Source organism: Oncorhynchus clarkii, chromosome 6 (assembly GCF_045791955.1).
Source record: "Oncorhynchus clarkii lewisi isolate Uvic-CL-2024 chromosome 6, UVic_Ocla_1.0, whole genome shotgun sequence".
Lineage (NCBI taxonomy): Eukaryota > Metazoa > Chordata > Actinopteri > Salmoniformes > Salmonidae > Oncorhynchus > Oncorhynchus clarkii.
The window spans coordinates 8,576,524-8,592,071 of NC_092152.1; the positions used below are offsets into that span (position 1 = coordinate 8,576,524).

Consider the following 15,548-nt stretch of genomic DNA (forward strand, 5'->3'; position numbering starts at 1 on the left):
GGAAATATACTTTAAAGTACTACTTAAGGAAATATACTTTAAAGTACTACTTAAGTCGTTGTTTTGGAGTATCTTTAATTTACTATTTTATATTTTTGACAATTTTTACTTTTAGTTCACTAAGTATATTTAAAAACAAATATTGTTAGACTTTTACTGAAGTATTATTTTACTGGGTGACTTTCAGTTTTACTTGAGTCATTTTCTATTAAGGTATCTTTACTTTTACTCCAGTATGAGAATTGAGTACTTTATCCACCACTTGGGAATGGGTGGATAACTACCACCCCCATGAAGGCAGTTGACTTATTAATAGATCCAGCCACAGGATAACACAGTAGCACCTGATTCACTCAACCAGGCCATAAATTTGAGCAATGGGAGGGAATGAGAAAAGATTCCAAGATTCTGTCAACAGACCATCTTACAGTATAATGTACCTGCTCACCTCAACGAATCCCAGCGGTTTAAGTAGTCACCTGAACTAACGTTGCCTTTTTAAGCTTGTGCCTCTACTAGCAGGCACATTCAGCATTCTCTCGATGCAGCCTCGCCAGGCCTTTTAGCAGATGTTGAGACAAAATGCTCTATTAGCTTCTGGATGTGCAGGGAGAATAATCAAGCTTTGATCTTCTCTTGTTCCCTGCCTCCCATCTGTTTTACATCGCTCCCAATGGGGATGTTTCAACCATACATTTCCCACCCTCACTCTGTTTGAGAATGAGCGTTTGTCTTCATCCTATTTCTGTATGGTTGGGGGAGGGGGAGGGGGGGGGGGGCAAAATAGTGTGGCAGGGATAGCTGATCTGAAACCAGTGCTTAGAGATGTTTCTACTTTCCTGCACTTGTTCCCCTCTGAATGAATATCTCATTTGTTCCGTAATGAGTGTAGACACCGTATACTGTGCAAAGTAAAGGAGCTTCCATTCAAATAGCCCCCTGATTGAGCCACAGGGAGAGGTGTTAATGAATTTCTCCTAGCTCCACTCTCCACTTTGCTCAGGGACGAGGATAAAGGGATGATAAAGGGATGATGGGTGAATGGGTTCATCCTCTGTCCACTAACTTCCACACGTCTACTGAGCTCCAATCCAACACAGAAGACATTGACATAGTTTTATTGTTAGGTGGCTGTGTAATTATTTCTTCATCTCTTCTTCTTCAGTGTCATCATGTGCAATAGTGCTCGTTCTGTGGAATAACTCATTAGTGGACCAATAGCCTCTGTTTTCCACCTCATGGATAAAACAATAGGTGATGCTGGGCCTGGTGGAGGTGCTGGGCCTGGTGGAGGGGCCTGGTGGTGGAGGTAGGCCTGGTGGTGGTACTGGGCCTGGTGGAGGGGCCTGGTGGTGGTACTGGGCCTGGTGGAGGGGCCTGGTGGTGGTGGGCCTGGTGGTGGTGCTGGGCCTGGTGGAGGTGCTGGGCCTGGTGGAGGTGCTGGGCCTGGTGGAGGTGCTGGGTCTGGTGGTGGTGCTGGGCATGGTGGTGGTGCTGGGCATGGTGGTTCTGGGCCTGGTGGTTCTGGGCCTGGTGGTTCTGGGCCTGGTGGTGGTGGGCCTGGTGGTTGTGGTGCTGGGCCTGGTGGTGGTGGGCCTGGTGGTGGTGGTGCTGGGCCTGGTGGTGGTGCTGGGCCTGGTGGAGGTGCTGGGTCTGGTGGTGGTGCTGGGCATGGTGGTGGTGCTGGGCATGGTGGTGGTGGGCCTGGTGGTTCTGGGCCTGGTGGTTTTGGGCCTGGTGGTTGTGGTGCTGGGCCTGGTGGTGGTGGGCCTGGTGGTGGTGCTGGGTCTGGTGGTGGTGCTGGGCATGGTGGTGGTGGGCCTGGTGGTTCTGGGCCTGGTGGTGGTGTGCCTGGTGGTTGTGGTGCTGGGCCTGGTGGTGGAGGGGCCTGGTGGTGGTGGGCCTGGTGGTGGTGGTGGGCCTGGTGGTGGTGGGCCTGGTGGTGGGCCTGGTGGTCGTGGTGCTGGGCCTGGTGGTGCTGGGCCTGGTGGTCGTGGTGCTGGGCCTGGTGGTGGTGGGCCTGGTGGTGGGCCTGGTGGTCGTGGTGCTGGGCCTGGTGGTGGTGGGCCTGGTGGTGGCCCTTGTGGAGATTTGTGTCAAGGAGAAAGGGGTCGGCAGGCCAGAGGTCAGCAGGGGGGGTCAGCAGCTATAGTGCTGTGTGGTCATTTATCAGTGTGGGGTTCTGTGACTCTGTGGAGGACCCTGGGCTGCTCCTGCTCCTCCCTGGTGGCCCTCAGACTCTTTCGACCCTGCCAGTCCTTGGCTGTGGCTGGAAATGGATCATTCTCTTCGCCCTGGCCTCTTTTGACAGCAGGGCCACACTAATAGAGGGATATAACTGAGGGTAGCCTTGGTATCAACACCAGTCACGTCTAAGACCGCTCCTAACTGATTGTCATTACTTTTTTGTAAATCAAGAACTAAGGTACCAAGGTGCTGGAATCTAACAGATCTCTCTATTCTTTCCCTATTATACAACTGAAAGGGCTTTTTGCTATTCCGATGGAACTATGCAGTGTAATTTTTACTAAAGATTACCTCATGACGTCAACTTTTACATTTGACCAAATTCTGTCCGTCAGACGATCAAGAGCAGGGCTCAACCTGTGAAGTAAAAAACAGTTGGTTTCCCAGGTCCCAGGGGAGATTGGGTTTACACAATCAAATGTATTTATGAAGCCCTTTTTACATCAGCCGATGTCACAAAGTGCTGTACAGAAACCCAGTCTAAAACCCTAAACAGTAAGCAATTCAGATGTAGAAGCACGGTGGCTAGGAAAAACTCCCTAGAAAGACCAGGACGGACATAGGATGAAACCTAGAGAGGAACCAGGCTCTGAGGGGTGTCCAGTCCTCTTCTGGCTGTGCCGGGTGGAGATTATAACAGAACATGGCCAACATGTTCAAATATTCATAGATGATCAGCAGGGTCAAATAATAATAATCACAGTGGTTGTAGAGGGTGCAACAGGTCAGCACCTCAGGAGTAAATGTCAGTTGGCTTTTCATAGCCGATCATTCAGAGTTAGAGTCAAATCAAATTTTATTTGTCACATACACATGGTTAGCAGATGTTAATGCGAGTGTAGCGAAATGCTTGTGCTTCTAGTTCTGACAATACAGTAATAACCAACGAGTAATCTAACCTAGCAATTCCACAACAACTACCTTATACACACAAGTGTAAAGGGATAAAGAATATGTACATAAAGATATATGAATGAGTGATGGTACAGAACGGCATAGGAAAGATGCAGTAGATGGTATCGAGTACAGTATATACACTGCTCAAAAAAATAAAGGGAACACTTAAACAACACAATGTAACTCCAAGTCAATCACACTTCTGTGAAATCAAACTGTCCACTTAGGAAGCAACACTGATTGACAATACATTTCACATGCTGTTGTGCAAATGGAATAGACAACGGGTGGAAATTATAGGCATTTAGCAAGACACCCCCAATAAAGGAGTGGTTCTGCAGGTGGTGACCAGGCCACTTCTCAGTTCCTATGCTTCCTGTCTGATGTTTTGGTCACTTTTGAATGCAGGCGGTGCTTTTACTCTAGTGGTAGCATGAGACGGAGTCTACAACCCACACAAGTGGCTCAGGTAGTGCAGCTCATCCAGGATGGCACATCAATGCGAGCTGTGGCAATAAGGTTTGCTGTGTCTGTCAGCGTAGTGTCCAGAGCATGGAGGCGCTACCAGGAGACAGGCCAGTACATCAGGAGACGTGGAGGAGGCCGTAGGAGGGCAACAACCCAGCAGCAGGACTGCTACCTCCGCCTTTGTGCAAGGAGGAGCAGGAGGAGCACTGCCAGAGCCCTGCAAAATGACCTCCAGCAGGCCACAAATGTGCATGTGTCTGCTCAAACGGTCAGAAACAGACTCCATGAGGGTGGTATGAGGGCCCGACGTCCACAGGTCGGGGTTGTGCTTACAGCCCAACACTGTGCAGGACGTTTGGCATTTGCCAGAGAACACCAAGATTGGCAAATTCGCCACTGGCGCCCTGTGCTCTTCACAGATGAAAGCAGGTTCACACTGAGCACATGTGACAGACGTGACAGAGTCTGGAGACGCCGTGGAGAACGTTCTGCTGCCTGCAACATCCTCCAGCATGACCGGTTTGGCGGTGGGTCAGTCATGGTGTGGGGTGGCATTTCTTTGGGGGGCCGCAAAGCCCTCCATGTGCTCGCCAGAGGTAGCCTGACTGCCATTAGGTACCGAGATGAGATCCTCAGACCCCTTGTGAGACCATATGCTGGTGCGGTTGGCCCTGGGTTCCTCCTAATGCAAGACAATGCTAGACCTCATGTGGCTGGAGTGTGTCAGCAGTTCCTGCAAGAGGAAGGCATTGATGCTATGGACTGGCCCGCCCGTTCCCCAGACCTGAATCCAATTGAGCACATCTGGGACATCATGTCTCGCTCCATCCACCAACGCCACTTAGCACCACAGATTGTCCAGGAGTTGGCGGATGCTTTAGTCCAGGTCTTGGAGGAGATCCCTCAGGAGACCATCCGCCACCTCATCAGGAGCATGCCCAGGCGTTGTAGGGAGGTCATACAGGCACGTGGAGGCCACACACACTACTGAGCCTCCTTTTGACTTGTTTTAAGGACATTACATCAAAGTTGGATCAGCCTGTAGTGTGGTTTTCCACTTTAATTTTGAGTGTGACTCCAAATCCAGACCTCCATGGGTTGATAAATTTGATTTCCATTGATAATTTTTGTGTGATTTTGTTGTCAGCACATTCAACTATGTAAAGAAAAAAGTATTTAATAAGAATATTTCATTCATTCAGATCTAGGATGTGTTATTTTAGTGTTCCCTTTACTTTTTTGAGCAGTGTACATATGAGATGGGTAATGTAGGGTATGTAAACATAAAAGTGGCATTGTTTAAAGTGGCTAGTGATACATGTATTACATAAAGATGGCAAGATGCAGTAGATGATATAGAGTACAGTATATACATATGAGATGAGTAATGTAGGGTATGTAAACATTATATTAAGTGGCATTGTTTAAAGTGGCTAGTGATACATTTATTACATACATTTTCCATGATTAAAGTGGCTAATGATGAGTCAGTATGTTGGCAGCTGCCACTCAATGTTAGTGGTGGCTGTTTAACAGTCTGATGGCCTTGAGATAGAAGTTGTTTTTCAGTCTCTCGGTCCCTGATTTGATGCACCTGTACTGACCTCGCCTTCTGGATGATAGCGGGGTGAACAGGCAGTGGCTCGGGTGGTTGTTGTCCTTGATGATCTTTATGGCCTTCCTGTGACATCAGGTGGTGTAGGTGTCCTGGAGGGCAGGTAGTTTGCCCCCGGTGATGCGTTGTGCAGACCTCACTACCCTCTGGAGAGCCTTAAGGTTGTGGGCGGAGCAGTTGCCGTACCAGGCGGTAATACAGCCCGACAGGATTGTGAGTGCTTTTGGTGACAAGCCGAAGACAGCAGGTGTGGTAGCGAGAGAGTCCAACACAGCATGTCCGGGACTAGGTAGCACGTCCAGTGAACAGGTCAGGGTTCCATAGTCGCAGGCAGAACAGTTGAAACTGGAGCAGCAGCATGAGCAGGTGGACTGGGGACAGCAAGGTGTCATCAGGCAAGGTAGTCCTGAGACATGGTCCTAGGGCTCAGGTCCTCCTCCGAGAGAGAGAGAAAGAAAGAGAATTAGAGAGAGCATACTTAAATTCACACAGGACACCAAATAAGACATGAGAAATACTCCAGATATAACAGACTAACCCTAGCCCCCCGACACAAACTATTGCAGCATAAATACTGGAGGCTGAGACAGGAGGGGTCGGGAGACACTATGGCCCTGTCCGACAATACTCCCGGACAGGGCCAAACAGGCAGGATATAATGATACTACACAGCATACACCAGCTGCAGCTGCTTTTCTTTTCCCATAGTTTGACCGGCAAAACCCAAATGAAGAAGCAGAGGCAACATAATTAAATTGACTTTGCTGTCAACACATGAAAGTGAATGGTACAACAGGTGGGTCCCGCTGTGGTATTTATTCTTTAAGGCTGACAGGAAGGATAAGCCTGATGTTCTGAGCCCAGGTGATCAAAGTCTTGTTTATTCCAGCAACTAAGCTGCAGAGAAAGAGCGCTCTTCTGTCGTCGCTCCCAAAGTAAAAAAAATAAAAATAAAGGAATAATTTTATTCAGTGTAGGATTTCACTGATCTTTTGTCAGAATGTGCGTTGTGTGTGTGTGGGAAAGGTGTGTCAATTACACGTCCAGTAACACAAGACCTTGTACTAATATGCATACTGTACAATGCACATGTCATCATGTATGAGGCTCACTAGCCGCTATCAAGCAGGTCATCATGTACGAGGCTCACTAGCCGCTATCAAGCAGGTCATCATGTACGAGGCTCACTAGCCGCTATCAAGCAGGTCATCATGTACGAGGCTCACTAGCCTCTATCATGCAGGTCATCATGTACGAGGCTCACTAGCCGCTATCAAGCAGGTCATCATGTACGAGGCTCACTAGCCGCTATCAAGCAGGTCATCATGTACGAGGCTCACTAGCCTCTATCAAGCAGGTCATCATGTACGAGGCTCACTAGCCGCTATCATGCAGGTCATCATGTACGAGGCTCGGTGGCTGTTATCAAGCAGGTCATCATGTACGAGGCTTGGTGGCTGTTATCAAGCAGGTCATCATGTACGAGGCTCGGTGGCTGCTATCAAGCAGGTCATCGTGTATGAGGCTCGCTAGCTGCTATCAAGCAGGTCATTGTGTATGAGGCTCGCTAGCTGTTATCATCATTCTTTATTGGGTCAGAAATTATCTGTGTGTAACGGTGACAACAAGCTAGAAATTTCATTCACAAGCAATTGTGCAGTGGTATATAACTTGTATTATAACTATTAACAACTGCACAAATGTGTGTTCTCCTGTTCTCCATATTATTTGATGCTTAAGTGAGGAGAAGAATGGCCAGGAAGTGAGGAGAAGAATGGCCAGGAAGTGAGGAGAAGAATGGCCAGGCAGCGAGGAGAAGAACGGCCAGGCAGCGAGGAGAAGAACGGCCAGCCAGCGAGGAGAAGAACGGCCAGCCAGCGAGGAGAAGAACGGCCAGGCAGCGAGGAGAAGAACGGCCAGGCAGCGAGGAGAAGAACGGCCAGGCAGCGAGGAGAAGAACGGCCAGGCAGCGAGGAGAAGAACGGCAGGCAGCGAAGAGAAGAACGGCCAGGCAGCGAAGAGAAGAACGGCCAGGCAGCGAGGAGAAGAACGGCCAGGCAGCGAGGAGAAGAACGGCCAGGCAGCGAGGAGAAGAACGGCCAGGCAGCGAGGAGAAGAACGGCCAGGCAGCGAGGAGAAGAACGGCCAGCCAGCGAGGAGAAGAACGGCCAGCCAGCGAGGAGAAGAACGGCAGGCAGCGAAGAGAAGAACGGCCAGGCAGCGAGAAGAACGGCCAGGCAGCGAGGAGGGTAGAAAGCAAAATGACCTAGTTCTGAGAAAAGCTCTGGAACAATAGAATTGTAGGCGGGACCTTGAGATGTTTTTCTCTCTGTGGTCTTTGTCGTTTTCTGTTCTTTTGACATGATGTTGAGATGTTGAGCATTGCGAGCTGCAGTCATGTTGAAGGTGTCATTCTATTCAAGTTCTACATTCCACTTCTATGGTTAGCCCTTAAGAGAGAGAGAACGTTTTCTCACAGATGAGTCATCTATACAATATTCACTCATTGCTGTGGTTTGTAATGAGGTTTTTGTGGGTCATTACTGTTATTGATTGAAACGGTCAAGAGGACATCCATTTATAGGTTGTTTTGATAAACTGTTGTCAACGCCATTGACTTAATGTTCTTTACCCTATTCAAGCTGATTTTCTCTGCCAGTAACACATGCTTCCTGTCACCCTGATCTCGGAGACATACTGCTGATCTAGAATAGCAAAGTCTATCCAAGCTGAGTCACACCTTAAACAAGCTGGGTCACACCTTAAACAAGCTGGGTCACACCTTAAACAAGCTGGGTCACACCTTAAACAAGCTGAGTCACACCTTAAACAAGCTGGGTCACACCTTAAACAAGCTGGGTCACACCTTAAACAAGCTGGGTGTCACGGTCTTCCTCCTCTTCATCTGAAGAGGAGAGGCGAGAAGGATCAGAGGACCAAAATGCGGCGTGGTATGTGTTCATGTTGAATGTTTAATTAAACAAAGAACTGAACACGGAATACAAAAACAATAAACAAATAAAGACCGTGAAGCTATCCTAAGGACTGTGCTGACACAAGCCACTAACATAGACAATCACCCACAAACAAACAGTGCAACCCAGGCTACCTAAGTATGATTCTCAATCAGAGACAACTAATGACACCTGCCTCTGATTGAGAACCATACTAGGCCGAAACATAGAAATCCCCAAATCATAGAAAATCAAACATAGACTGCCCACCCAACTCACGCCCTGACCATACTAACTAAATACAAAAACAAAGGAAATAAAGGTTTGAACGTGACAGTACCCCCCCCCCCCCAAAGGTGCGGACTCCGGCCGCAAAACCTTGACCTATAGGGGAGGGTCTGGGTGGGCGTCTGTCCGCGGTGGCGGCTCTGGCGCGGGACGCGGACCCCACTTCACCATTGTCTTAGTCCGCCTTATTGTCCGCCTCCGTGGCTTTCTCACCATGGCCACCCCTCTCAATGACCCCACTGGACAGAGGGGTTCCCGGGACAGAGGGGCAGCTCGGGACAGAGGGGCAGCTGCTCGGGACAGAGGGGCAGCTGCTCGGGACAGAGGGGCAGCTGCTCGGGACAGAGGGGCAGCTGCTCGGGACAGAGGGGCAGCAGCTCTGGGCAGAGGGGCAGCTCTGGGCAGAGGGGCAGCTCTGGGCAGAGGCGCCGGGAGGCTCCGGCAGCGGCGCCGGACAGGCGGGAGGCTCCGGCAGCGGCGCCGGACAGGCGGGAGGCTCCGGCAGCGGCGCCGGACAGGCGGGAGGCTCCGGCAGCGGTGCCGGACAGGCGGGAGGCTCCGGCAGCGGCGCCGGACAGGCGGGTGACTGCAGCAGCGGCGCCGGACAGACAGGACCACCTGCAGGGAGGAGACAGAGAGACAGCCTGGTGCGTGGGGCTGCCACAGGAACCACCAGGCTGGGGAGACCTTCAGGAGGCTTGGTGTTAGGAGGCACCTGAAGGACCGGGCTGTGGGGGAGCACTGGAGCTCTGGTGCGCAACCTTGGCACCACTTCCCCAGGCTGGACAACCACTCTAGCCCGGACCCTCCAGAGTGCAGGCACAGGTTGAACCGGGCTGTGGGTAAGCACGGGAGATCTAGTGCTTACTACACGCACCTCTCCTCTAGGCTCCATTCCCACATTCGCCCGGCACGAGCGGAGCGCAGGCAGAGGACGCACTGCACCCTCCCAGCGCCCGGAGACACAGCACGCAGAGCCGGCGCAGGATACCCTGGACCAAAACTGCGTACCGGCGACCAGACCCGCTGAGCAGGCACCATACGCCCTGGCTCGATGCCCGCGCTCGCATGACACTCTCGGGGGGCTGTCCTATAGCGCACCGGGCTATGGGCACGTACTGGCGACACCGTGCGCTTAACCGCATAACACGGTGCCTGACCAGTATCTCGCTGCTTATAATAAGCACGAGGAGTGAGCGCAGGTCTGCTACCTGGCTTAGCTCCACCCCTCGTGTGCCCCCCCAAAAAAATGTTTGGGGGCTGTCTCTCGTACCTGTCGCACTGCCTCCTCATATCGCCGCCGCTCAGCTTTCGCTGCCTCCAGCTCTGCTTTGGGGCGGCGATATTCCCCAGCCTGTGCCCAGGGTCCCTCTCCGTTCAGTATCTCCTCCCATGTCCAGGAGTCCTGTGATACCGGCCGCTGGTGCTGCTGTCGTCGCTGTTTTTTTACCACGCCGCTTGGTCCTTGGTTGGTGGGTGATTCTGTCACGGTCTTCCTCCTCTTCATCTGAAGAGGAGAGGCGAGAAGGATCAGAGGACCAAAATGCGGCGTGGTATGTGTTCATGATGAATGTTTAATTAAAGAAAGAACTGAACACGGAATACAAAAACAATAAACAAATAAAGACCGTGAAGCTATCCTAAGGACTGTGCTGACACAAGCCACTAACATAGACAATCACCCACAAACAAACAGTGCAACCCAGGCCACCTAAGTATGATTCTCAATCAGAGACAACTAATGACATCTGCCTCTGATTGAGAACCATACTAGGCCGAAACATAGAAATCCCCAAATCATAGAAAATCAAACATAGACTGCCCACCCAACTCACGCCCTGACCATACTAACTAAATACAAAAACAAAGGAAATAAAGGTCAGAACGTGACACTGGGTCACACCTTAAACAAAGTATATGTTGTGATTGCTTAATTAACCCTTCATAAGGCCTGTTTCATGATTTAGTAGAACATTTCATATAAAGGGCACCAAATAGGTACATGGACAATTCATAATAGCTGGAGTTAATTCATAATAGTTGGAGTTTTCTTTCACAAACCACACCTGTGGTTGCCACTGCACTTTCTCTATTTGCCAAGCAGGGGGCTCGTGTTCAGACAAAGTCATATAGTAACGCTTGGTACTGTACATGCGTGTTTTAAATGGTTCTAACCACTAGGCAGGGTAGCCTAGGGGTTAGAGCGTTGGACCGAGCTGTCAAGGTACAAATCTGCCGTTCTGCCCCTGAACAAGGCAGTTAACCCACTAGGACCGTCATTGAAAATAAGAATTTGTTCTTAACTGACTTGCCTAGTTAAATAAAGGTAAAAATAAAATAGATTTCCTCACTGCACTCCACCTCATTTCAGTTCTACTTCACTTTGGCAATTGTTCACACTCCATGTGTTCAGAAAGACTGCAGTAATAATAAACAAAAGGTTTTCCTTGCCTTAGACCACGGGACCTATCCATGTGGAATAAAGAAATCACAAAATAATCGTATTGGGATGGATGTGTCTATCTTATAACCAACCACCTTTACCTGCAGGCTTCTGTCTACTCTTTGGGAATTATAAAGGAGTTTTGGCATAATGGGCCTCAATGAGTGGATATCAGACCAAGGCTTTCAATTACTTAAAAAGTTATATTTTATCTGTGCCTGTTTGAGCTTGCCAGGCTTAGGGATACTTCAGGATTTTGGCAAAGAAGCCCGCCATCCACTTCCCCACAGTCAGATGAACTCATGAATACCAGTTGTGTGTCTCTGTGTGCAGTTTGAAGGAAGTTGTTAACTAGTGTTGGCTCAATGACTGGAGGTCTATGCTAGTAGATATAATTGACTTCCAGTCATTGCGCTAACGCTAGTTAGCATTGACTCATGAAACTAACACTAACTTCCTTCATACTGGATGCAGAGACATAAAAATGGTATCCGTGAGTTCATTTGACTCAAAATAGATAAAGGGATTCATTCCAAAATCCCAAAGTATCCCTTTAACAAACCGATATAAACGTCTCAAAATTGCAAACCCTACACGTCTGGCACTCCAGGCAGACTCAAGCGAACTCTAAAAGTATTAGAAAATATTTGTTATAGTATTTGAACCCAAGTCTGATGGATATATCCATTTGTATTTATTCATTATTTATTTATAAGATACTTTTCACATTTTCAGCCCAGCCAAAACTTTATTCAAGTCCAAACAATGTTTGTGTTACGACCAATTCCAACTTAAAGCAGCGGAACACATTTTCACTTGATATCAGACTGGCTACCGGATAAAGTACTTTCCATGACATAGAACTTACCGGATAAAGTACTTTCCATGACATAGTAGTTACCGGATAAAGTACTTTCCATGACATAGAACTTACCGGATAAAGTACTTTCCATGACATAGAACTTACCGGATAAAGTACTTTCCATGACATAGAACTTACCGGATAAAGTACTTTCCATGACATAGAACTTACCGGATAAAGTACTTTCCATGACATAGTACTTACCGGATAAAGTACTTTCCATGACATAGAACTTACCGGATAAAGTACTTTCCATGACATAGAACTTACCGGATAAAGTACTTTCCATGACATAGAACTTACCGGATAAAGTACTTTCCATGACATAGAACTTACCGGATAAAGTACTTTCCATGACATAGAACTTACCGGATAAAGTACTTTCCATGACATAGTACTTACCGGATAAAGTACTTTCCATGACATAGAACTTACCGGATAAAGTACTTTCCATGACATAGAACTTACCGGATAAAGTACTTTCCATGACATAGAACTTACCGGATAAAGTACTTTCCATGACATAGAACTTACCGGATAAAGTACTTTCCATGACATAGTACTTACCGGATAAAGTACTTTCCATGACATAGAACTTACCGGATAAAGTACTTTCCATGACATAGAACTTACCGGATAAAGTACTTTCCATGACATAGTACTTACCGGATAAAGTACTTTCCATGACATAGTAGTTACCGGATAAAGTACTTTCCATGACATAGAACTTACCGGATAAAGTACTTTCCATGACATAGAACTTACCGGATAAAGTACTTTCCATGACATAGAACTTACCGGATAAAGTACTTTCCATGACATAGAACTTACCGGATAAAGTACTTTCCATGACATAGTAGTTACCGGATAAAGTACTTTCCATGACATAGTAGTTACCGGATAAAGTACTTTCCATGACATAGTACTTACCGGATAAAGTACTTTCCATGACATAGTACTTACCGGATAAAGTACTTTCCATGACATAGTAGTTACCGGATTAAGTACTTTCCATGACATAGTACTTACCGGATTAAATACTTTCCATGACATAGTACTTACCGGATAAAGTACTTTCCATAACACACAGCTGTGGTATCCTATTGTGACCCCTTTTTGTCACAAGAGGAAATTAATCCTTCAGCACAAGGATTTCAATGTGCCATCATGTTCCACTAGGGAACGGATGGCCTCCATTTGAATGCAAATTCTACCATTTGCATTTTGGGATGTCTGAATAAAAAATTTAGAATTGCCACCAGGGGGCAGAGGATGAAGCGGTGTTTGTATACAATACAGTACCGAACCTACAATACATTGTAACTTACACCTTGGACAAACTGACCACTGTGCGCATGTTTATTTTCTCTATCCCCACCAGACGGGCTCATGACACATAAGTACATTTCATATAAGCTATCGCAAAAATAATCATTTTGTTGTGTTAATGAAGGTCTTTGGTAACATTAGAATACAAAAATTATATTCTTTCAAAGAACACAATAATATGTACAATAGTTGATGTTACTGTAGGCTATCTGTTCAAATAAAAAAAACACTAAAACACCATTCCAGTACATAACAAACATCCAAATTATCCAACAGAACCTGAAATCTACATAACAAACATCCAAATTATCCGACAGAACCTGAAATCTACACACCAAACATCCAAATTATCCAACATAACATAACCTGAAATCTACATAACAAACAACCACATTATGCAACATAACCTGAAATCTACATAACAAACATCCAAATTATCCAACAGAATTTGAAATCTACACACCAAACATCCAAATTATCCGACAGAACCTGAAATCTACATAACAAACATCCAAATTATCCAACAGAACCTGAAATCTACATAACAAACATCCAAATTATCCAACAGAATCTGAAATCTACATAACAAACATCCAAATTATCCAACAGAATCTGAAATCTGCATAACAAACAACCACATTATCCAACATAACATTACTTGAAATCTGTTGTGGATTATTTGAAACAGGCTGGATGGAGCGAGAAGGTGCAAAATGGCGTCTGCAAATAATGGCAGTGATGCTGGAGAGTTCCATAACCTTAGGCAGCTGTTCCTTTCCCTTTTCAATGAAAGTCGATGAAAAGGTGTCTTCAGGGGATGGGACCGATGGGGGGGCAGGGGTGCACTACAGGCATGGAGTAAATTACAGAACAGTTGAACACAAGAGTGTTAGAGGAAGTCAAGTCACCCTCCATTCTTCTCTCAAGGTCAGGGAGAGTCACACACACACACACACACACACGCACACATGCACACACACGCACACACACACACACACACAAACACACACACACACACACCCGCACGCACACACACACACACACACACACACACACACACACACACACACACACACACACACACACACACACACACACACACACACACAGACGAAAAATCAATAAAACACGTTTTCTGTAATTGAATGCAAGATTCTCCTCCCAGCAATGGTCTGAGAGAATATATGGCTGTAATCTATATAAGTGCTGTTGCGTAAAACCTTTTAGGCTTTAATCTGAGGCTGTGGGGGGCTTACTGGGCATGTGCTAAGGGTGTAGGGGGTGATGGTGGTGCTGGTGATGGTGTAGGGGGTGGTGATGGTGTAGGGGGGGGTGGGGGTGTAGGGGGTGGTGGTGGTGCTGGTGATGGTGTAGGGTTGGTGATGGTGTAGGGGGTGGGGGCTTACTGGGCATGTGCTAAGGGTGTAGGGGGTGATGGTGGTGCTGGTGATGGTGTAGGGGGTGGGGGTGGGGGTGTAGGGGGTGGTGGTGGGGATTTAGGGGGTGGGGGTGTAGAGGGTGGGGGTTTAGGAGGTGGTGATGGTGGGGGTGTAGGGGGTGGTGAGGGTGTAGGGGGTGGGGTTGGTGGGTGTGTAGGGGTGGTGGTAGGGGTGTAAGGGGTGGGGGTTTAGGGGGTGTAGGAGGGGGTGATGGTGGGGGTGTAGGGGGTGGGGGTGGGGATTTAGGGGTGGTGGTGGGGGTGTAAGGGGTGGGGGTTTAGGGGGTGTAGGGGGTGGTGATGGTGGGGGTGTAGGGGGTGGTGATGGTGGGTGTGTAGGGGGTGGTTATGGTGGGGGTGTAGGGGGTGGGAGGGTAGGGGGGGTGTAAGGGGTGGTGAAGGTGGGGGTGTAGGGGGTGGTGATGGTGGGTGTGTAGGTGGTGGTTATTGTGGGGGTGTAGGGGGTGGTGTAGGGGTGGGGGTGTAGGGGGTGGTGATGGTGAGGGTGTAGATGGTGGTGTAGGGGTGGTGATGGTGGGGGTGTAGGGGGTGGTGATGGTGAGGGTGTAGATGGTGGTGTAGGGGTGGTGATGGTGGGGTATAGGGGGTGTTGATGGTGGGTGTGTAGGGGGTGGGAGGGTAGGGGTGGGGGTGTAGGGGTGGTGATGGTGGGGGTGTAGGGGGTGGGAGTGTAGGGGTGGTGATGGTGGGGGTGTAGGGGGTGGTGATGGTGGGGTTGTAGGGTGTGGGAGGGTAGGGGTGGGGGTGAGGGTGTAGGGGGTGGGAGGGTAGGGGTGGCGGTAGGGGTGTAGGGGGTGGTGATGGTGGGGGTGTAGGGGGTGGTGAGGGTGTAGGGGTTGTAGGGGGTGGTGAGGGTGTAGGGGGTGTAGGGGGTGGTGAGGGTGTAGGGGGTGGGGATGGTGGGTGTGTAGGGGGTGCGGGTGTAGGGGTGGTGATGGTGGGGAGTAGGGGGTGGTGAGGGTGTAGGGGTGGTGATGGTGGGGGTG

General features: G+C 48.6%; 1 protein-coding gene across 1 annotated transcript; it reads left to right on the forward strand.

The window, feature by feature from the left end:
• Positions 1–7,024: 7,024 nt before the first annotated feature.
• On the forward strand, positions 7,025–7,480 carry LOC139411853 (octapeptide-repeat protein T2-like). Its single transcript, XM_071158595.1, has one exon. The coding sequence runs from the start codon at positions 7,025–7,027 to the stop codon at positions 7,478–7,480; it is 456 nt and encodes a 151-aa protein (XP_071014696.1).
• The last annotated feature ends 8,068 nt before the right edge of the window (positions 7,481–15,548 follow it).

Excerpts from the sequence above, each read along its gene's own strand:
- LOC139411853 (XM_071158595.1), top strand. The coding sequence starts at position 7,025 with ATGGCCAGGCAGCGAGGAGAAGAACGGCCAGGCAGCGAGGAGAAGAAC.